Source organism: Magnolia sinica, chromosome 6 (genome assembly GCF_029962835.1).
Source record: "Magnolia sinica isolate HGM2019 chromosome 6, MsV1, whole genome shotgun sequence".
NCBI classification, from domain to species: Eukaryota; Viridiplantae; Streptophyta; class Magnoliopsida; order Magnoliales; family Magnoliaceae; genus Magnolia; species Magnolia sinica.
The window spans coordinates 100,162,247-100,186,656 of NC_080578.1; the positions used below are offsets into that span (position 1 = coordinate 100,162,247).

The window sequence follows — 24,410 nt, forward strand, 5'->3', positions numbered from 1 at the left end:
ACATGAGAGAGCGAAAACCTCGATTCAGTTATGCCTATCTAACAAGCTTTTGTTTAATCGAAAGGCCACTACGGATCTTTGGCTAAATTAGAAAGCTTGTACATGACGAAATCGTTATCAAATCGTTTGTATTTGAAGAAGTACTTCTATAATCTAAAGATGACAGAGGGGTTTGATCTTAATGATCACGTTAGTACGTTCAAGTAGAGGCTTTGCAAATTAATGAGTGTGAAAGTGAAGATTGATAAGGAAGACCAAGTTCTAATTTTGTTAAACTCTCTTTCAGAGTCTTATGATAGTTTTGTAAACACTGTGCCATGATATGAAGACTATACATTGAAAGTGACATCTCAGTCCTTTATTCGAAGCAGTTGAGAAGGAAGGATAGTAGAAATGGTTCCTCTACGGATATGTTGGTAGCTAGGGGGAGAAATTCTGGGCTAGAGAAGGAAAACTAGCGATCTTGGTACAAGTTTAAGGGCAAGGAGAAGATGAAGTGTTGGAATTATGGGAGACAGGCATATGTAGAAGGATTGTCGGAATCTTAAATACAAGAAGGAGAAAAAAATCAGATGAAGCATTGAAGGAGGCTAACACAGTAGAATCTATTGAGGAAGTAGATGGTGGTGATGTTTTGACCGCATTTAAACCCGACTATCTCGGAATAAGTAGATTTTGGATACGGGGACGTCATATCATGACTTTTCAGCGAGATTGGTTCACCAGCTACAATGAGCGCGATGATGGACATGTGTTTGTGGGCAACAACATTGCATGTAATTAAGGTTGTTGGAATAAGAACGGTGCACATTATGATGTTTTATAAGACAAAGCGCATCCTGACAGAATTAAATACCTTTAGGAAGACCAAGTCCTAATTCTATTGAACTCTCTTTCCTAAGGTGTTCCTAAGCTGAGAAAAAATCTGATATCTCTAAAAGCTTTCGATGCACTTGAGTGCAAGTTCATTAGATTTGATCATGTACAAAAAGTTTCAAAAGGGGCACTCATAATGATGAAGGCGCAGTGGAGCGATAATCTTTAAAAATTTATCGGGAATATTGTATCGGGTGCAACTACAATGTTTGTAACAGAGTCCACATCAACACATTTGTGACATGCCCGTCTAGACCACATGAATGATTGCGATATGAATGTATTTTCTGATCATTGTTGATTCCTACATTTAAAAGTAATGATTTAAATATATGTGAGTATTGTATATTTGGTAAACACTCAATGTTATTTTTTAAGTCCGAAAAATATGTTAATAAAGGTGTTCTAGATTATATGCATTCTGATGTATAGGGGCCATCGGCCGTAGTTTCTGGAGGAGATCATCATCCCTTGTATCATTCATAGATGACTATTCTAAAAAGTTGTGAGTATATTTTATGAAGTATAACTTGACGTTTTCGCCACCTTCAAAGTGCGAAAAGTGATTGTACAAAATAGTAAGGATGAAAGTTGAAAATACTAAAGACATAACGGTAGAAAATTCATTTCAAATGAATTTAACTAGTTTTATAAAGACGAGGGGATCGTATGGCATAACACAATTAGGCACACATTAGAGCAAAACGGTGTGGCGAAATGAATGAATTGAACTCTCTTACAAAGAGACCAAAGCATGCAAAGCAGAATGTTTATAGACTGAGACCGTTAACACGACTTGTTACTTAATGAATCGATCTCCGTTTACGCCGATCGGTTGTAAAATTTTAGAAGAAGCGTGGAGTGTTCATGATGTTGATTACTCAGGATTGCGTGTATTTGGTTATGATACTTACTTTCATGTATCATTCATTAAGAGAGATAAGTTAGACCAAAGGATTAATAAGTGTAGCTGTTTTGGATATGCAGATGGCGTGAAGGGATATAGGCTATATGACTATGTCACATGAAAGACCACGATTAGACGTGACATCAAGTTTGATGAGGATTCCTTGTTTCACAAGGATGAACATAAGGAAACGAAGAAGTCGGCAGTTATTAACATTAAAACATTGAAGTTGAAAAAGTTAAGACACGGGTCAAAGCTGAACCGCAAGCAGAAGTTATGGAATAGGTGGAGTATCCATCTCTCATGATAAATTCACCTAGAGATCGCAGATTATTAACAATATATAGAGATGACTCGAACATAGCATTTGCTCTCATTATGACCGAAGGAATCTGTCTGCCTTCCAAGAAGCACTAAATAGTCCAGATGCTCAGAAGTGGATGGCGGCGATGCAAGACGAGATTAACTCTCTATAAAAGAATGGGAAGTAAGAGCTGGTAGAGCTTCTCGTTAGGGATAAAGTGATCAGATGCATGTGGATTTATTGGAAGAAACATGATAAGTACAAGGCGAGATTGATAGCGAAATGATATGCTCGAAAAGAAAGCGTCGACTTTAATGAAATCTTTATGCCGATTGTCAAGCAAGTATCTATCAAGTTTGTATTAGCAGTGGTTGCCAAATACAACCTTCAACTGGAATAGATGAATGTTAAGACTACTTTCTTACATGGAGAATTGGAATAGAAGATTTATTGAAGCAACTAGAGGGGTTCAAGATACATGGAGCATAAAATAAAATTTGTAGGTTGATGTCATTGTACAGAATAAAACAGTCGCCTAGGTAGTGGTAAAACAAGTTTGATACTTTCATGGTGAGTCAACAATTTACCAAAAGCGAATATGATCACTATACCTACTTCAAGATAATAAGTGATGTAAAATTTATCTTACTGATATTATATGTTGATAACATATTTATCACCAGTCAAAGCATGTCTAAAATCAATATATTAAAGACTTAGTTATCAGGGACATTTAAAATGAAATATTTTGGGGCTAAAAAGAAGATTCTCAACATTGACATACATAGAGATATGGATAGGATCCAAAAAATTACAGTTGACTTAGGTAGAATACCTTGAGAAGGTATTGATAAAGTTTGGGTTAGACAAGGCTAAGCCAGTTAGCACACCCTACACCCCTTACTTTAGGCTTGCTTTATAGCAACATCACATTACAAATGAAGAAAAGTGGAATATGTCCCATGTGCTTTATTCGAGCGTAATTGGCAGTTTGATGTATGCCATAGCCTCTACAAGATGGGATATTTCACATGAAGTTAGTGTTGTGAGTAGCAGATACATGTCAAACCCTGACAAACAATATTGTGAGGCAGTGAAATAGTTACTTCGTTATCTAAGAAGTATAGCGGACTACGTCTCAAATTTTCAGAAATCAAACGGAAAGCTTGTAGGTTATGTGGATTCAGATTACATAGGGAATGTGGACAACAGAAGGTCGACTTTCAGTTACTCGTTTATACTAGCGGATGGAGAGGTGCGGATGGAGAGGTCAGTTGGATATGGAAGCTTCAACTTATGGTTACTCTTTATACAATCGAAGATGAGTATAATACAGTGAAAGACGCATTCAAGGAATGTGTTTAGTTGAGAGAAATGATGAATCAACTTGGGCTTCAACAGAAGGTCGTGCCGATTGATTATGACAACGAAAACGTGATTAAATTGGCAAAGAAATTAATTTACAATACTCATATTAAACATATTAATATTCGTCATTATTTTATCTTACAAATGCCTCAGGAATGTAGTGTTATTCTAGAGAAGATCCACACGAGCATAAATCCAATGAACATGCTTATGAAGGTGGTTTTCGTAGAGAAGTGTTCACTCCCCAAGTATAGGGTTGTGATGTAGTAATAAACTCGATGAGACCGAGGTCGAATCCCAAGGGACTGATACTTGTATGTTACTTGAAACTAGGCAGAAATAGAACTAGCCTAAGATGAAATCTAAATCAAATATAAATTGATGAATGATGGTGAGAGATTAATGTGAAACTTAAGAAATTCAGAGGAAGGAAACTAGGGATTCAGATGATCCACTTGTAGAGGTCAGGGAGATTTTATGCCTGTATCAAGAATCATGGAAATTAAACTGAACTTACTTGATCTAGTTTTCACGAGATAAAAGGTATATGAATTAAAATGGATTCCATTACCAAACCATGCTCAGGAGGCAAAGCAAACAACAGAATTAAACTAATTACCAACCAATCAACAATGCATGAAGATTATGAAGGATACCGCCATCCGACCATGCCCATGAGACGATGGTGAACAACAGGGCTTCTTGACGTCATAAACATCAAAAGGAGGAAGAAATACTCAAAGCCATCGCAGATCTATTGTAATTTCAGTCACAACAAACCATTAAAAAAAAACTGAAAGTATTCCTTTTAATTGAACAAAAATCAACATCAGTCAGTCTAAATAAGAGGCACAAGCAAAGTCTCTCCCATCAGACTACAAGCTTCACCTCTTAGCCCTAGCTAAGAGGTTCAGCTAGACATGGATGGCTAGATCTCTTAAAAATAAAATAAACAAATTAAAATAAAAATAATAGGAAAAAGAAAAAAGAAACAAACTCTTTATCCTCTGTCTCTCTCACGTTCGCAGCCGTAGATTCCTGGTAATTTCCTTACTACGCCTCTCTCTCTCCCTCTTTATAGGCAACAAAGACCGGCTGGAGTGCCCGAGGCAGTGGCTGGAGTTTCCGCACTTCATGCAGAAGTTCAGATGCGCGATTTCTGTTTTTCGCAGCAAAACAGCCTCCGTTTGATTTGATTTTGCGGCGTCAAATCAACATATTTGTTGATTCTGACACCTTGGCTAGGGCTATGGCCATCTGTTGAAGCATGTGGATGGTCTGGATCATCAATCCGACGGTGATCAGAAGAACACAGGGGCCCACAGCGTCCGAATTTTACGGACTGCGAAACAGAGCCAGCGCTTCTTGCGCTGGCTGTCGGTGGGACCCACTCCTTTTAGTTTATACGAAATCCACTCCGTCCATTGTAATAACATCGAAAAAAAAGTAAGAAATGGCTGGCTTCATGTTGGATTCGGTGTGGCCCATGCGATCTTTGTTCCCACCGTCCATTCCTGCGTTTACATGCAATCTGCCTATGTGTGTGTGTATGGGACCAAAATTTCACCTAGGCGAGGGTTGTAGCTACCCCACGGAATGAATGAACGGTTCAGATTGGTGATTCGAATGATTAGTGGGCCCCACTGAGAGAGACCGGTGGACGCTGGTCCGTCCGCTGTTCTGGTGCGGAAGGAAGTCGGGTCAGCCGACTTTGACTGGGAGTCCCAGTCCGGTGCGACTCGCGTGCGAACGTGCTATGTACACGCACGTCACACGTGGGGTCCACTGTGATGTTCACGAGAAATTCGCCCCGTCCATCTGTTTTTCCATCTCATTTTAAGGATTGAGACCAAATTTTAAAGCATATCCAAAGGTCAGGTGGGCCCCATTTTAACGATTTGTGGGTTGATCTGGCTATTGGGTCTCTTGCACAATAATCTGAGAGCTGAAATTCAAAGTGTATGGTTAATTTGTGGTCTCTTGGCCATGTATGAAGTTTCGAGCTGAACAGATGGCAGGAACCCTATGATATTGCATAATGACCAATTTCGGGCCACTTGAGCTTCAGTTTCTTGATTTTCGCGAATCTCTGGCATGCAAATTCGTCAATCTTGGTCTCTTGGGTTTTGTCTCATGCTTTAGTGAATTCAGAGCGTCAATCCATGCATTTAGCACCCTTTTTCAGTCCAGGCTCTTAAAGTCACTTTGCAACACAAACACAAGTAAATCGGGTTGTTAAACAGTATCCTGTTCGTAAACCCAGGCAATAACTAGGTCTGATATGCAATATTTGACCCTTAACAAGAAGTTCCGATTCTATTCAACTTCTTTGAGTCTGGTGAAAGGTTGATGAAGATAGAGTTTACACGAGAAGCGATGACGATTATGAGGTTATGGTAGAGGTGATTAAAGATGGAGCTTGGAGAAATGGTTCGTGTTGATTAAAGCCATGGTGGAAATTGTTAATCAGATGTCTTCAATTTATATGAAAACAGGAGTCCTCGATTGATCGACCAGACTAATCGATTGAATGAAATTCCCCAATTTCCCTAGTTTGATTGCTGGATACTTATGAGCATCTTTGAGTGATCGAACATGGGTGCTTGATTGATTGAGGACTGCTCGATCGATTCTTAGATTGACAGTTCGCATGATGATTCTGCATAAGTGTGCAATTTATTTCCTATTCCGATTGTGTGTGTGTGTGTGTGTGTGTGTGGGAAAAGGTACTATGCGCTCAACCTCACGATAAGCTCCCGTGAGGTCGAGCTGTGTGGGCCCCACCGTGATGCGTGTCGACCATCAACACTGTGCATTTGATGGGTCCCCTCTAAATTATGGGATATCCCAAAAATCAGTAGTATATGGAACTCAAGTGGGCCATACCATCTAAAATCATGTGAAGACATGACAAAAACATATAAAAGCACTTGGTGGGGCCCACCTGAGTTTTGAATGCTGCTGAAACTTGGTCAGAACCCTTATCCAAGTGGGACACACATAATGGATGGGCTGGATTTGCAAACCACATCTCAGTGGGCCCAAAAAATGATTATGAGTGTTTTAATGGTCCACGGCCCCTCCCCACTTCTGCATGTGGTGTGTACCACACAAGTCACGGATTGACTTGATTTTTGAGACCTAGGCCCACGATGGAATGGTGCATCTGACTGATGGGGTAGATGTTCGAAACGCATCAGGGTGGGGCCCACACGGCTTAACCTTACGGAAGCTTATTGTGAGGTCGAGGGCATAGTACCTTTTCCCTATATATATATATATATATATATATATATATATATATATATATATATATATATATATATATATATATATATATATATATGTTGCTTTGTGTCGTGGGTTTTTCAAATAAAATTCTTGTATTCTGTTTGCTTTGTTTGCCTTTATCTTTCTTTTATTTGATTTGAATTCGGAGTTTTCTTCTGCGGATCCCCAACAACGGATCCATAATCTATGGTGCATTAAGATTAGGGCAACACTACGCACTAGCTGAAATACAATTTTCATTAGATGTCTAAATGATCATTTGCTTTTAATTTTTGGTAAAATTATAAAATTTACCACCCTCTTAGTCAATCCATATGTTGAGCAGCCAATCAAATCATGACACATGGTGTTTTTGCCTCTTAACTTTCTATTAATTATTTACAAAAATATCATTGGCACCACCATAAATGCCTCTTCACCCCAACATTTCCAACAAGCTAACAAAAGTGAGAGGATAAGAACTCTCTACCAAGAGAGGGAGGAGGGAAGAGAAAGTAAGAGAGAAAGTGTGAGGGGGCATTCATCCTAATCATCAAACACACCAAAGACATTAATCCAAGCCATTGCAATGGTTTAGTTTATCCAGAATAAGGATAGGATCTAAGATCTACGATCATCCTCTCCAACAAGAAGTATTGGACCTCGTTCTTTCCCTCTCAAATCTTAGACGTACCCTTTATGTTTTCTTATACATTCAATATTTTTAATTTTCACTAGTGTGAAAGACAATATTCACTTGCATGTGAAAGTTATTCACCTTGCCTAATCACCTATTTAATTACTGTTACCAGTATATGGGACCCATCATGTAATACACTTGACAATTGAGAGGTACAATTATTTTTTTTCAAAATTATCGATCAAAATTGACCATCGGGTGGGCCATCTGACCGTTTAAACTTAGATCTACGTCTATCTATCCAACTCGACCTAACTAGACATTAAGTAAAGTCTTTAGGGTATTGAACTTCAGCTTCTCTTCTTAACCATACCTACTGAAGAGAAAGAATCTTCTACCTTCAGAAATTGTAGGACATGCCCACTTCCAGATGGTGCCCCAAAAAAATAAAAATAAAAATAAAATTGAAGTGATTTGGTTAATAAAATCCCATGCCGGCTTGGGCTATTTTCTAACTAGATGAGCCCAGCACACCCAGCTTACCCTAAGCACTCTTTTAAGACTCATCCAAGTTGGGTGTGACTCAGATGAGTTGACTCAGACTCAGGGCCGAACGAGGCGATCCGAGTCCCTCATGTCTCCTTCCATTGGCCTTGTGAGAAACCCCGTGCCTTTTTCGAAGTCAAAAATATCGTCCAAACGACTAGCCATTGTCGAAGCATAGCATCTAACGTCTCAAAATCTAGCTCATGTGCATTTCTCTGAGGAATTATTTCATACTCTGGCAGACTTGAATAATCTATACACGTGCACCTAGAGATGGTATACTTCAGCATCCATGGGACCCCACTATAGGTAGGTCGTTACCCCAAAATCAAATTGGTTTGATGATCTGATTAGATGCTATCACCATATTAAATTTTGGCCGTTCAGTTAGATGGATACCAATCAGCCGCTTTGTATAGTGGTCTGAGGTAAACTTTGGTCAATGGCCCATCTACAGTACGTCCCAAAGTTTGGACGGTCCGTGCCTAGCAACTATAGATTCATGTGTATGAACCATCACACTCTCCCAGAGTATCTAAACTTTCTGAAAGAGAATAGAATCCAACGCTTTTTCTCCGCCCACCCATTTGGACCATTTGGACACGAGGTCTCAAAGTCCAACCAGTTGGGCTGTAAGTTACGGTCCAGCCAGAAGATAATTTCCAATCTTTTGTGTATAAAACATCCAACACATTTAATAGGTTGGCCTCATCATGAGGATTACATTCGGGAAAAAACAAATTATATCCGTTCATCAGGTGGACCATGCATGTATTTTAATGTTTATTAATTGCTAGAATTACCATCTATCTTATGGCCCACTTGATGGATATATAAGGCTGATTTTTTTTTTTTCATAGATGTTCCTCATGGTGGGGCAACCTATTGAAAGGGTTGGATTTTGCATTCACTTAGTTGAAAGTTATCCACTGGTTGGACCATACCTTATGGTCCAGCTGGTTGGACTTGAGAACCCTATTTTTACTCCATGCTGATTTGGCCCACCTAAGGAAAAGACTGTCCACAATTTTCTTATCACATCATTCAGCCATGAAAGATTCTTCCCCACAATAATTATTGCCTCACGCACACATCCAATGTACACGTGTCATCCATGCATGCTGATCCGTACCATCCAAACAATGCACCTCAATGTAGCTGCAGCATGGGTGAAATACAGACTGATAAGACTAACAAGACCACTGGGGTGAGTGACCATTGAATGTGCGGTTGGAAAATGACTCGCTGTCGAAATTTTAAGGGATGAAATTGGATGGTTTATGTGTATCCAGCCAGTTTGATTTCTGTGATCGATTTCGATGAGGCCTAAATTTTGGACGGTCCAACACTAGTTTGCAAGTATGCGCAACCCTAGTAGGGCCGGGTAGCTGCATCTTGGTGACATGAAATGGACCGTTGTGCATTTTTTTTTAAAAAAAATCTTTATCGTGATTGGCTGTCTGCAGGCCACAGATTTAAACATGAAGATCGTCCGGCCCAACAGATTTTCTTGCAGCGGTGCATTAATTGTGGGGCCCAACAGGCCAGCGTGACTGAACCATCGTGTGGCAGTAACAGTAGTTGACGATGTTTTAAATATGTCCTTAAGGACCTGTTTGGCCGGACGGATCCCATGGGATTAGGAGGGATGGGATGGATTTTAAGGTAATGATGGTGGTGTCAGTGGATTGGTTTAAGATCCATGGGATTGCTATGTCCCAGGACAAGTTCACCCAGTCTGTTTGGCACGCCTGGCATATCCCGGAGTTTTACCTTCCAATCCGTGCATCCAAATATGCCCCAGGCACAATTGAATGGGATTAGGAGGGATGGGATGGATTTTAAGGTAATGATGGTGGCGTCAGTGGATTGGTCTAAGATCCATGAGTTTGCTATATCCCAGCAAAATTCACCGGGTTTGTTTGGCTCGTTTGGCATATCCCGCGATTTTACCATCCCATCCCTCCTAATTCCATGGGATTTGTCCGGCCAAACAGGCCCTAATAGGGTTGCCGAAGTCATTGGCAGACTACCCACCCGATGCCATTGAGCTTGATGCTGTCGACTGGTGCTCATTCCATCAAGAAAATTCAAGAGTTTAATGTTGGTTGTTGAAATGTTTTAATGTTATTACTCGATGACATCAAAGAAGTTCAATGCCATGTGTACAGATTCTCAATGAGTTGTCGATACCAATGAAGGTCTCATCAAATGAACGCACAGAGTTGCGTAAGTATACGAGTTGTTTCTTGTTCCGATTGTAATAGTATATATACTAGGTGTAGTCGAAATTAGGATAAGAGGGTGGTGTATTAGGGATTTTTAATTCATTTTTAAGGTTTCAAGGGCATATCTAGAGTTTAAGGAAGTAGATTTGATGTTGTTTGAAAAGGTAAACTCTCTCTTGTAATTTATGCTTTCATAGTGTATTATTATGTGCAGGGATTTTTTCATGTAAAATTTTGATTGTCTTAGTTGAACTTTGTTGCACGATTGTGCGTGCCTTGCTTGAATCGTCTTCGTGGTTCCATGGGTTCAAACAGCAATTGAACATGCTACTGGCTGGAGCAACGATTGAAACAGTATATCATCCAAATGTTGGACACATCGTTGATGGACGATGCACCAATATCTCCCTGATTAGAGAAGTTCATGGCCACAAATCTTGAGCCTTTTGTGAGTTGAACGTGGATGATTCCTTTATATCTTCCTACAGGTTCTTTTATAGGCCACTAAACGAAAGGTTGGGATCTTTATACATCTACATCTAAAACTTGTCTGCGAGTAAAAGTCATTCACCTACCTGTATTATTGCCTGTGCGGCCCACCATGCTTTTGTATGCCATCCAACCTGTTGATTAAGTGAGATCAACCATGATGATGGAAGATCCAACAATCACATCTATCCAATCAATCACCAGGTGGGTCACACCATAGAAAACAATGGATAACCATCAGAACCCTCTAAATTCAGATGGTAAATGTTTGTGCAATTCGATCAAACATGAGACTCTTTGGCATGATTAGGATGGTACAGGTGTGCCAACGTCTTACTCAACTCAATTTTGATTGAAGGCTGGTGTCCTGAGCTAAACTGATTAAGACCAAATTCAAGAAATTGGCCTTGGCCGCCTTGTCAGCCACCCACGTGATGCTAGCTAGGTGGGTTTACAAATTTTATGGTGGGACCCTCAGAGGACATAGCTGAACACTTTGATTCTATACAAACACCACGGTGGGCCCGACGTGCAAGCCTTTCTGAATTTCTACAAGAACATGTAAACAAGAGCAAAACGGGAAAAGCAAGGTAGCTTAAACATGAGTAATCCAAATTGTAGCCGGCAGAATTGCCAACTAACAACATGGAATGGCCCTATTGAAACGAACCATTCATTTGGTAAATTCCACCTCAAAGTAGCCCATGTTGTAATTAAAATAAAAAAATTTTAAAAAAATAAAAAAAAAACACTGAAACAACCGAACTTCATGTCCATATCCACTCGGTGCATCTGTTTTGCCAGCCCATTTTAGGACATGACGCAAATCTAAAGCTCAAGTGGACCACACCACTGAAAACAGTAGGAACCGTTGAAACCTTCCTAGCGCCCACCGGCTGTTTATATATATGCCATCTAACCCGTTCATAAGTTGACTCCAACCTGGATGGATGGAGCGAAAACAGAAACATCAGTTTGATCCAAAACGTCCCTGGTCCCATGAACTTTTCAACATTGAGAGTTCAATTCCCCATGTTTACCATGGTAAGGTTCGCTTGAGTTTTAGATTTACCTTTTGTTTGGACTCATGCCTTAAAATGAGCAAGAGAAATGGATAGATAGAGTGGACATAACACATACATCACATTAGACTGCATAGGGCTTAGGACAGAATCATATGCCGTGTAGCCTGATGAGAAGCTAAGGTTGCGTTTGATAAACTGAATTTTTTTTTTTTTTTAAAAATGTCTGAAATTAATTTAAGTAGTGGATCCATCGTCTGCTGAATTTTAAGTACTGGCATGTGCTGGAATGCGTATTTTTAAATCGTCAAAAAAAAATCATATATATATATATATATATAACACAATTGTAAATGATCAACATCTCCAAATGGAAGTTTAGCGGAATCATTCATTTCTTGTTGCTGTCATGTCAAACTAACTTGCAAGTTCAAAAAAAAAAAAAAAAACTATTCTAGCTCTTGTTCTGCTTTTCTTTTGATTCGCTTTACTGTTGATAACCTCCTTCACACAGACCCCTAATACTTAGAAGCTCGTTTAGAAACAGTGCTTGCATTGAGGTTAAAAGAAGTGATGGTGCTGTTGACAGCTCGCATCCACCCCTAACCAAGACGAGAATATAATTGGAAAGAACAAAGAAGCTCTCTTTCCCAATTAGATTACAATTAACAACATCCATCCTAACGTCATTTATCATCCATGCCTTCCATCTCCATCATTGAGCATTTTAACTCTTCTAATGCATTTCTCCATTCTCTAATATCATCCTTTTCTCTCATTTCACTTGCTATTGTGATGATTCTGCGTGGCAAACCACCACATTCTTCACCGACAAGCTTCGCAATGGGTTCTACTTCCGGAGAAAGCACTAGATCAGCCCCAAGCCTTTCCTTGAATAATTCCCATGCTTCTTCTTTCGAAAGAGCCTTCACTTCAATCTTTTCTTGGCACTGCATGGCCAGGCACACATTTTTCAATCGAGTAGTCAATACTATTTTGTATGCATTACCTTCGGGAATCCCTACCTTCTCCAAAGGAAACGATTTCCACACATCATCAAAGATGATAACGAACTTTTCCCTACGCATCAAAGCCTGAAACAATTCCATTGACCTTCTCATTTCATCCTCTTTATTGGAAAGCTCCAATCCTATTGCTTGTGCAATACCATTCTGCAGTCTCTCAATATTAGAATCTTTAGACACTGTCACCCAAATGGCAGTGCCAAATATTCTAGAGCTCTCTATTTTATTATAGATGTGGGTCATGATGGTTGTTTTGCCGACTCCCTCCAAACCATGGACACGAATAGTTTTGACCTCTTGATTTATCAAGGACTCTCAAATCTGTTCCAAAATATTTCTTTCTGCTGTCGTTCTACCCACGAGTTTTGTAGCCGGCATGCTTCTATTTTCATGTAATAGATCAGCAAGTAACCCTTCTGAAAATTGACCTTTCTCCTTAAGCTTCACCACCTCTTCAAACTTCTTCATGACACACTTTCCTAGTGCTAAATGAGAAGGGATGAAATATCTCCTTGCTTATTTAGAATCATCTTCTATCTTAGTAACTTCGCTTGTAATCTTTTCCACATTTTCCAACCATAAACACACCTTTGCTTTTCGCTTCTTACCACATACTACCTCCGCTGTTTTCAGTTCATTCTTTATGTCGGACTCTCGGCTACTCAACTCCTGCATTTCGTTTTTCAGTACATTAAGATTCTCTTGGAGGTTTCTATAGTAGTTGTACTGAGCCCATGCATTCGGGGCAATAGTCTTGGCAGTCTCCCAGATGAATTCCATAGCTGCATCTGCAATAGCAACATATAAATCTAAAGTTAAAAATTATTGAGCCAAAAAATTAAAAAAGTTAGGGCATGTTTGGTTGCACCACATTCAAAAACTCGACTAAATCAGATGTTCATTTGGCCAGGTCAATTTATAGATTAGATCCAGCTCCACTAGGAATTTACTAATTATAAATTTTTATATTTATAATTATAAAGAATATTTAAAATGATTAAATCTTTGTCCATACCTACTCCAATTTAAAATGGTTTTCATTTACTCCCATCTAAACACAACTAAGTAAGCTATTCACTATCCATTCATTTACCTCCAGTTCCATTTTCCATTTGCCTTCATTTACAAGCTCCCAATTTAAAATGATTAGATGAAAATTTTCAAAATCAACAAGAATTCTAGCGAATAGATGAAATTTTTTTCTTCGAATAGATGAAAATTTTCAAAATCAACGAGAATTCCAGCGAATAGTCTGCGAAATCGCTTACAAATTTTGGTTCGATTTGGAGATTTGCGTTCAAAATGGAAACTCTTAGATTAGGATTTGGGTTCGAAATGAAAACAGGAAACCCTATTCCCCTTTCGGCATCAGACCCCCTTTTTTTCAGGCGCGGATTAACTACTGACAAGTTGAGAAGCTAGACTCGCTACTGAAGTGACGTCACCAAGTTCAGTGGGCCCCACCATGATGTATGTTTTGTATCCACACCTTCCATCCATTTGTAAAGATCATTTTAGGACAATGTCCAAAGAATGAGTTAAATCCAAAGCTCCGATAGACCCCAACACAAAAAACAGTGAGGACAGTGACGCCCACCATTAAAAACTTCTACAGGCCACAAGTTTTAGATCAACTGATATTTGTGTTTTCCCTTATTTCATGTTTTTTGAAACTTTTGAACAGGTTGGATTTCAAATAAACATTATGGTGGGCCTTAGGATAGTTTCAACGGTGGGAATCACTTTCCCTACTGTTTTCTGTGGCGGGGTCCACTACAACTTTTTATCTACCTCATTCTTTGGTTCATGCCCTAAAATGATATCTCAAAATGGATGGACGGTGTGGATACAACACATACATCATAGTGGGGCCCACAAAACTTGGTGATGTCACTTTAGTAGCCCACTCGTTACTCAACCTGTCAGTATCTAATCTGCGTCCCTATTTTTCGGGGACGCGGATGATGTTTATGTTGCTACGAGTCGTGAGTCGTGGCTACCTACGGTATTGTAGGCCCCACTATGATGTAACGTATTTTATCTGCTCCGTCCATCTATTTTGGACACTCATTTTATGGAATGAGCTAAAAAAATGAGTTAGATCCACATTTCAGGTGGACCACATCAGAGGAAACAATGTGATTGAATGCTTGCCATTAAAAATTTTTTAAGGCCCATTGTACCTTTTATTTGCCACCCAACCACTTCATTAGGTTCACATAGACCTAAATGAAGGGAAAACACAAATATCAGGCTGAGGATCAAAACTTTTGGGCCCCAAGAAGTTTTTAATGGTGGCCATTCAATGACCACTATTTTCTATGGTGTGGTCCACCTCATAATTGGATCTAACTGATTTTGTGGCCCATGCCCTAAGATAATCTGCCAGAATGAATGGACAGTGTAGATATACATCTTATATTATTGATGTAGCCCCACGGCCAGGGTCCCACCCAATAATGGATTGCGAAGAAATCCCACCCGTATTGGGTTACTCGTACGGTTTTAATGTACTGGGTAAACTATGTTGGGCCCACCGTGAATGTATGTGCTTTATCCATGTCGTCCATCCATTTTTCGGGCTCATTTTAGGGGTTGAGCGAAAATTGAAGCATATCCAAAGCTCAATTGGACCACGTCACAGGAAATCGTGAGAATGATGATATCCAACATTGAAACCTTTTTAGGGCCCACAGTGATGTTTATTTGTTATCCAACCTATTCATAAGATCACAAAGACATAGATGAATGGAAAATATAAATATCAACTTCATTTAAAACTTTTATGGCCATGAAGAATGTTTCAACGATAGACATTCGATTCACACTGTTTCCTATGGTGTGGTCCACTTGTGCTTTCGATATGCTTCATTTTTGGAATAAAGCCCTAAAATTGTTTGGTAAAATGGATGGACGAAGTGGATAAAATACATAAATCATGGTGGACCCCATGGAGTTTACTCAGTACGTTAAGAGTTGCTCAATCTGCAATCCACTCCTATAAAGCCTTTAAAGAAGGGCTTGCCATGGATGCTAGGTGGGCCCACCGTGATATTTGTGAGAAACCCACTCTACCCATCTATTTTTCTAGATCATGTTAGAACATGGGCCAAAAAATGAGACATATCCAAAACTCAAGTGGGTTGCATGACTGGAAATAATGTAAATTAAACCTCTACCATTGAAACATTCGTGGGGCCATAGAAGTTTTGGATTAGTTTTTTCTTTTTTCATTTTTCTTGGCAGTGGCCCATTTGATGTTGGTTGTATAACAACAACAATTGTACAATCCAAGCTATCCGGATGAGGGAAATGAAAAGCAGCATTGTCTCAAAGCTATCCAGAAACTTTTTTAATTCATTTACTTTTACTTGTTTTAATTATTATATTTTAGCTATACTTATATTATATAAACTCATTTTGGTTACAATTTAAGTGATTTCTTACAATACTGCATGCCTTTTAGCCCCCATTAAATGAAAACTTATTATTTGATGCATTCTTTTTGTAATGTTTTAATTCTTGAATATGTAAATATGTGTATTTAGGCATGTCCTGAAGTTTCATTGAAAAATTACACTATTTTCTCTATGTTTCCTCCTTTTTCCCTGCATTTCTGGTTATCAGCGATATTATCGGCGATAACGATATTATATCTTTATCTCCGGCCAGTGAAACTTGTAGCAATACCGACAACTCGAACACTGGACATAGGGAAAGACGTGGGGTCGGCACCGTCTTCCTCAAGAGAATAGTTGTTCCGAATCCACAGAACTTCTCTGGACTCCTCACAGAGACCTCTTGAATCCACAAGAAGGAAAGCAAGCAAAATATAAAACAAATTCTATAAAATTTGAAATTAATTAATCAATCAAATAAACGAATTCACAACCATTTTAATAGGTAAGAGAGAAATCAGAAGCAAACTATAACTAAAACTCCTTAAAATTCATAACTTACTATAAATAGTAAATTTACTTTTTATAGTAAGTGTCTTATGTGGCTTAACCATGTTATTCTCTTAATTATTCTAAGCACTTTTCATGTTGGACACAACTCCTAAATCCCAATGGATGAAGAGTTATAATCAAACTAAAACTTACTATTTATAGTAAAAATGGAACTAAACATGGAATTCGGCCGTTGATATGATGGAATCGCAAATTCAGCATGGGCTTTGGTGGGTTGGTTGGATAAAGTAGCTCGTCCTACCCCAAAATCATATATGGTACATCGAGTAAATCATTTCGGTTTGTGAGATTTGCCTGTTTAAAGGTTCTGACGATTTTGATGACTTTTGCCTCTGATCGAGCCTTTTATGGTCCATCTTGGACATGAAAGTGTTCGCGACCCGCTCTACATCAGTCCCCTCCACTTCCAAAAACTCATCCTCAAGTTCTCGTGTTGCTTTAGTTCATGATACTCCATCTGGTATGCCGTAACGATACTCGGATCAAAAGTTATGATCAATTTACAATCCACCTTCTTTTGATCCAACCATGCTAGGAATGTATCTGTAACACTTTCTACATTAGACCCCTCCTCTTGGAAAATACTCGTTCTCGAGTTATTCAAGGGACTTGGTTCGTGATTCTAAGATAACTTTTGATGCCGATGTTTATTAGCCATTTTCTTGTACTTGGCATTGGACTCTTGAGTTGACACAACACATGTACTCATGCTCCCCATGACTTGGCTAGTATGGATCAGTTCCTTCACTTTTACCTTCAGGATCTCATATTCCTTGTGATAATGTGGGCAATTAGGCAGACTTATCCCTGTGACAAGGTCAATATAATTTTGTATATCTCATATGGGAGACAATTTATTAGGGAGTTCATAGAGTACAATTGCCTTGAACTCCTGCAACACTGATTTCAAATCCGCTGAGATGTACACAAGCTCCATATATTCTTTCTTTTCAACGAATGGATATATATCTTCTGTTTCCTTAGATTGTTTAACAAAAGTCTATTCAATTGTGAGAAACTGTTCCTCAACATTAAAAGTCTTGGGTTGGTTCTCCATTCCCATAGAGAGAATGCCAATCTTTCTACCATCTTTAGTAAATTATTTAAATACGTTATCCTAACCTCTATGCGTAGCAATAGCATCAATATTATTTTGTCATGGTCGACCAAGTAACATATGACAAACTTCTATGTCGATTACGTCACAAAGTACTTGATCTTTATAATTTTTATCAATTAAAAAAGAGAGTGCATTGTTCGGCTACATCTAATTTGTTGACCTCCTTGATCTATTCAATTGTGTACAGAGATGGATGCTTGTCTATTTTCAATTGCAGCTTTTTCACCATTATTTTCAACACGAGATTCTCACTGCTCCTAATATCGATGATCACATTACAGACTTTTTGGTTTACAATGTACCTAGTTCGAAAGATGTTGTCTCGCTGTAATTCTATTTCTACATTTGGCATGTATAATGGCTTCCTCACGATTAAGGTGGTGGCATGCGATTTAAAATCATCTGATGGTGCATGCAGAAATCGGGGTTATGTCGTACAACAACTATGGGCGATTGAACATCACTTTAAGCTCGGGGTGGAATTAGCGCATCCATAATACAGTTGAGGGTTGCATGCAGCCCTTGCATGGTCAACTGCTTCTTCCGGTGAAAAACTTCCATTATTTCGGAAAGATAACGAACCCTTGGATCACCGTCCACAGGATTTTTGTTCATACTTTTGTTATTTGCCATTGGCCCGAGAGGAATCCTCGCTTTGATACCAATTGACGTAGGGAAGTACGTGAGGTTGAGCACCATCTTCCTAAAGAGAATAGTTGTTCCTAATCCATGGAACTTCTCTGGACTCCTCATAGAGATTTCTCAAATCCACGAGAAGGAAAGCAAGCAAAATAGAAAATAAATTCTATAAAATTTGAAATTAATTGATCAATCAAATAAACAAGTTCACAACCCTTTAAATAGGGATACCAAGCAATGGGAGAGAAATCAGAAGAAAATTATAACTAAAACTCCCTCAAACTCGTAACTTATTATAAATAGTAAAATTACTTTTTATAGTAAGTGTCCTATGTGGCTTAACCACGTTATTCTCCTAATTATTCTAAGCACTTTTCATGTTGGACACAACTCTTAAATCCCAATGGATGAATAGTTATAATCAAACTAAAACTTACTATTTATAGTAAAAATGGAACTAAACATGGAATTCGGCCGTCGATATGATGGAATCTCGCAAATTCGGCGTCATCCTACCCCAAAATCATATATGGTACGTTGAGTAAATCATTCCGGTTTGTGAGATATGCCTGTTTTAAGGTTCTGACGGTCTTGATGACTTCTGCCTCTGATCGGGCCTTCTCTGGTCCATCTTGGACATGAAAGTGTCCGCAACCTGCTCTACATCACAAGACAAATCTACGAAGTCATGGTAAGCACACCCATAAAGTGAGCCACACACAGACACGACTAATCTGAACTTTCTGGCAGCCTACTTTTATCATGCAAGCTTTAATTTGCTTTAGGTTTTTTGGATGAGTGGGCCTGTGTGGTGCGTGGCATTACGTGGTATGGAATTGCATTTAGTCCGTCTAAATTTCATATGATGTTTGGAAACAATGGGAAGGAGGGATTAATCTTGGTACTATATCATCCAGAGCTAATAGTAAATACTACAGAACGTCTGTATTTTGAAATCCACTATACATCTGTGGGCCTCACATTGATGCCTATGTTTTATCCACGCCGTCCATTTATATGTGCCCTTTATACGTAACATTCAAGTTGCATATATGTACAGGTTACTAGCCTGATCAGTTGTGAAATGTGGCCCATTGATTACAATTCCATGATCTACCAAACACAAGCTTCACTTAATGCAATTTGATCCCAAACATGGGATTGGACGAGAAAAATACGATGGTATTTCCAAACATGTAATCATTGTGCAATAATGGTGTTAATTCCATCTAATGCAATTCCATACCATTTAATCTTGCAGTCTAAGCAGGATGGCATAATGTGAATTACTAGCCGATTATCACCTAGGAATGCATTGATTAGAGTGTATGTGAATAATTCAAATGCAAATTGCACATAAAGAGTAAAAATGTAGCAACTTCTTTGGGGTTATTCCGTCATCCAAGCAAAAATATCTCACATTTTCGCCATTATAAATGGATGCGCTTCTGGATTTAGAATGTCTATCCATTACATGGAGAATTAAGTACTGCTTTAGATGTTAACATATCTTCAGCCATATGTTACATGCCAACCTCTACTAAGTACATAAACCACTCACGTATTTATTTATCTTGCAGTAGACAAGCATGTAGGACTTATATATATAACAGCCCTCCTATGAAGATGTTGAAGCATAATTCTCCGGGGCATAGGAAGCCTCTGATGGGAGAGATGGAGAGGTTTGGGGTAGATGAAGAGAGTTGTAGTAGATGGAGATGTTTGAGTATAAGGATGAAGAGGTGTGGAGTATAGACGGCTGTCTTGAGTTACATGGACATCAACGAGGGAGAAGAAGGGTATGGAGAAGATGGATGATGTAGAGAGGGTCGCAGACAGTTACATGGCTAAGATGGATCAGAAAAGGCCCGATCGACGACAGAAGTGATCCGGACCATCGGACCTTAAATTATGCATATCTCGCAATCCGGAATGAGTTATCGGACGTAAAATATATGATTTTGGGGTAGAACGAGCTACTTTAGCAAACCAACCGTGCTATGTCGGGTTACCCAAGCCGGATTTGCGAAATACTGCCAGATCTACGGTCGTTTCCCTATTTTAATTCCGTTTTTACTGTAAATAGAAGTTTTAGTTTGATTATACCTCTTCATCCATTGGGCTTTAGGAGTTGCATCCAACGTGAAAAGAGCTTAGAAAAATTAAGAGAACAGCTTGTTGAAGGCAAATAAGACACTTACTATTTTTGGCCGAAAACCTTCCCCACTAATTGCATCACGACCGTCTATAAATAGTAAGTTTACTATTTATAGTAAGTCACGAATTCTAAGAGTTTTAGTTGCAGTTTGATTTTGATTTCTTTCTCATTGCTTGATACCCCTATTTAAAAGGTTGTGAACTCGTTTTTATTCATTCATCAATCAATTTCGAATTTTATAGAATTTATTTTCTATTTTGCTTGCTTTCTTTCTCGTGGATTCGAGAAGTCTCTGTGAGGAGTCCAGAGAAGTTCCGTGGATTCGGAACAGTTATTCTTTGGAGGAAGATGGTGCTCGACCTCACATCCTTCCCTGCGTCAATGGAGGAGGGAGTACTAGAGAGGGATAAGTGCACGCAGTAGGAGATTATGTCTTTATATTGTATGCAGGAGTACTTCCTCGAGCTGGTTGAATGACCCCTGAAGCGCCGAGGAGGATTTGAGGATTTCACCAAATTCGTTTGATATGGTATCAGCAAAATTTGACAGTGGTTTACGTAAAACAAAAAATTTATTTTTAGCAAACGGCTCTATTTCATAATAATGACGCTTTTACATGCATTTATTGGAGTAATTGTTAATCTAAAAAGGCCCTTAAGGATACAAATCTTGATTGGATGATTAGACAGGCAAATAATAAAATATAAACCCAAAAAAACCAGTAGAAATCATTACTAGGTCATGAAGCACTGAGACCTAAATAAAAATTTTAGCAAGCTGGTCAACTTGGTCAACTTTGGAATTGAATCAGCTAGTTTTATTAGTTTTAGGAGTAGAATTTAACGAGAAATGCACCAAATGATCTTAGAGCACTATAAGTAAATATGACTGATCAATGATGAAATATTCAGCCTTATTTTTTTTTATAGCCATTTCCAACATGTGGATATAAGATGTTTTGGATTGCCTAACAGACGTGGTTATTAAAATCATGGGCAACATGATCACATAGGTGGATCCAATGATCTTGGCTGCAGCCTAAGGTACAGTCCAGATCAATCGATTGAAATTTTTAACTGTCCCACTGCAGTGGAACATCCGCCAGGTAACGGTACCACCGGGGCTGTTGTGGGGCCACATGGTACATGCATGACATCTGACCCATCCAAAATCTGTGCCCTAAAATGATGTTCACACACATAGATACATACATACAGGTGAGTTCAATCATTAGGTGGGCCCCACCATAGAGATCTTGTACAGCCGTCCAAAAGCACTGATTAGGGATCAAGTGATGGGGTCCACATGGTCTGTGTACGGCATCCAAGCCATCCCAAAGCTGCGGCCCACCATGATGACTGGACACCCTAAAATCATGTCAATCCAAGCATCAGGTGTGGCGAGAACCCTTTAGGATTTGAATGGTTTTTATGTGATTTTTCATTGTTCTCAGTGGTGTGGCCCATCTGATCGTTGGATCTGTCTGAATTTAGGATGCTACCCATCATCGTATCCAACACTTGTTAGCTTCCCATCAAAACATCAAAGATGGATTACTATTCAAAATCAAATCATATCTGCTTAAAAAAATAAAATAATAAAAATAAAAAGAAGAGGAAGAAAGGAAGAATACCCATTTGAAGTCTCTCTTTCAAGGCTTTCAGAAGTAACTCAATTTCTGTTGAACAGAGATGCACGGACATATCAGACAAAACTCAATACTCAAGAGTGCGTTTGTTGCACCAAATATCATGATATTTCATGATTAACCAGTCTGATTCAGTGCAAAATTCATCAAAATTTATGATATTTGGTGCAGCCAAACGAGCATTAAAAAGAAAAAAAGATACAGAAAGAAGAAATCAAATAAAAGAAAAGGGGTTAGAACTAGCAAAAAAGAACTCTGATAATGAAAATTAGCTGGAACGATGGTGATGATGATGGCTTTTATTTGTGGAACGATCGTGTCCTGAAATTTCCAGCTGGGAACAGAGCAAGTGACTCTGCTTTCAATCTTGGGGTGGGGAGCCGATTAGGTGAGACCACGGCTTCACCCAAGACGGTGCGGCCCTTACCTTGGGGCTCACCTTAATGTATATATTATATATCCACGCCGTCCATGCTTTTTTAATGATCATTTTAGTGTATTATCGAAAAACTTAAGCAGATCCTAAAGCATTGATATTAATTTTGCACGCCATCCCTTTTGTCAACAGATACTGTTCTTCTCGTGACAACTTGACCATCGATCACGTTTTGCCGGTTTCAAGAGGCAGTGAATGGAATTGGGAAAATCTGGTATGCGTTATAGTTTCTTATAGCAGTCTTCTTTTCGCATTCTGTTTTCTCATTGATACACCGAGTACCGGTTGTTTATCATCATTGACATCTGAATCTAATAACCCAATATCACAAGGAATCTTAGTTTCAGTATCAAGTATGTGGAATCTAATGCATGTAATATGTTAAGCAGATCAAGACTTTAGATTTAAGTTCTCCTTAAATGACAACAATTCACTGATAACTGATAAGTGGTTTGATCAGCCCCATGTGGCCAATTGGTAAGAATTAGACCTTGAAAAGAGATAGAGAATGGAAGGTTTACTCTTGTGTTTATTCCAAAAGGTCCATGCAACCAATATTGTCATCATCATCTAAGCCTTACCCCGAATAATTGGAGTTGACTACATGAATCCTTTTTTGCCATTCCATTCTATAAAGGGCCAAAACTTCACCATATTATAGGACCAGAAAAATAAACATGAAACACTGCTCCCATATTAAAATAGTTACATAACTATCTATGTTTGTGTGTGCGTGCTGTGTGCCACTCTCCCGTATTAAAATAGTTACATACCTATCCATGTTCATGTACCTGTGGAATAAGTAACTTATCTTACGCAACTTACGATCCAAATGCACCCTAAAATATTTTCTCCCCGATTGCTTGTTTTAGGTATATATCTCTTTATTCTTAACATTTACATTTTGTTTCAGGCTGCGGCTTGTGCAAAATGCAATTCAAGAAACGGGTAGAAGATTCTGGAGGAAGCAAACATAAGCTGATTAAGGTCCCAAAGGTCAGCCACCTATCCATCTACACCATTGGTTTTCATATATGAGAATTATTGAATGCCCCCATGGTGCTCTCCACATCTGATGCACGCAGTGTTGTCCAAATTGTACAATTCATATCATATTCACGATTTGAAATTTATATCATATCGTATGGGCATACCATTCAAATCGTACACCTAAATTGCAAATATTAAATAATTGTACTGGAAACGGATTGGCTACTCCCCCTGCCACAGCCAATAGCTGGTGGTAGGTGCTCTGGGCCCCACAATGATGTATTTATTTCATCCATGCCGTCAATCTATTTTAATAGATAATTTTATGTTATGAGACCAAAAATGAGTTATATCACAATCTCAGGTGGACCACATTAGAGGAAACAGTGTTCAATGAAGGTCAACCATTAAAAGATTTTTGGGGCCATAAAAGTTTTGGATCAAGCTGATCTTTGGTTTTCCCCTTAATCTGGGTTTGTATGACCTAATCAACAGGTTGGATGTCTAATAAACAGTACACCAGGCCTTAGAAGGATTTAAATTGTGGATATCCAATCACTATTGTTTTCCTGTCGTGTGGTCCACCTGAGAATTATATTCATCTCAGTTTGGGGGAAAAAAAGCCCTAAAATGATCTTTAAAAATGGATGAACGTAATGGATGAAATACATACATCATGGTGTGGCCCACAGATCACCGACCACCAGCCACGGGGCTGGTGGCAAGGGGAGTAGCCAATCCGTCTCCAATTTTACAATTATCGTACAAATTGT

The 24,410-nt window shown here is 38.8% G+C and overlaps 1 protein-coding gene across 2 annotated transcripts; it reads right to left on the bottom strand.

The window, feature by feature from the left end:
- Window positions 1-12,253: 12,253 nt before the first annotated feature.
- LOC131249274 (disease resistance protein At4g27190-like) lies at window positions 12,254-22,426 on the bottom strand. 2 transcript variants are annotated; one of them, XM_058249926.1, is made up of 2 exons: window positions 22,197-22,426; window positions 12,254-13,463 (listed from the first exon to the last, which is right to left on the bottom strand). In XM_058249926.1, the coding sequence occupies exons 1-2, from the start codon at window positions 22,264-22,266 to the stop codon at window positions 13,192-13,194; spliced, it is 342 nt and encodes a 113-aa protein (XP_058105909.1). In that variant the 5' UTR covers window positions 22,267-22,426; the 3' UTR covers window positions 12,254-13,191. The 2 variants fall into 2 exon arrangements, with proteins under 2 accessions (XP_058105909.1, XP_058105908.1); XM_058249925.1 differs by having other exon boundaries at window positions 22,197-22,408.
- Between the last annotated feature and the right edge of the window lie 1,984 nt (window positions 22,427-24,410).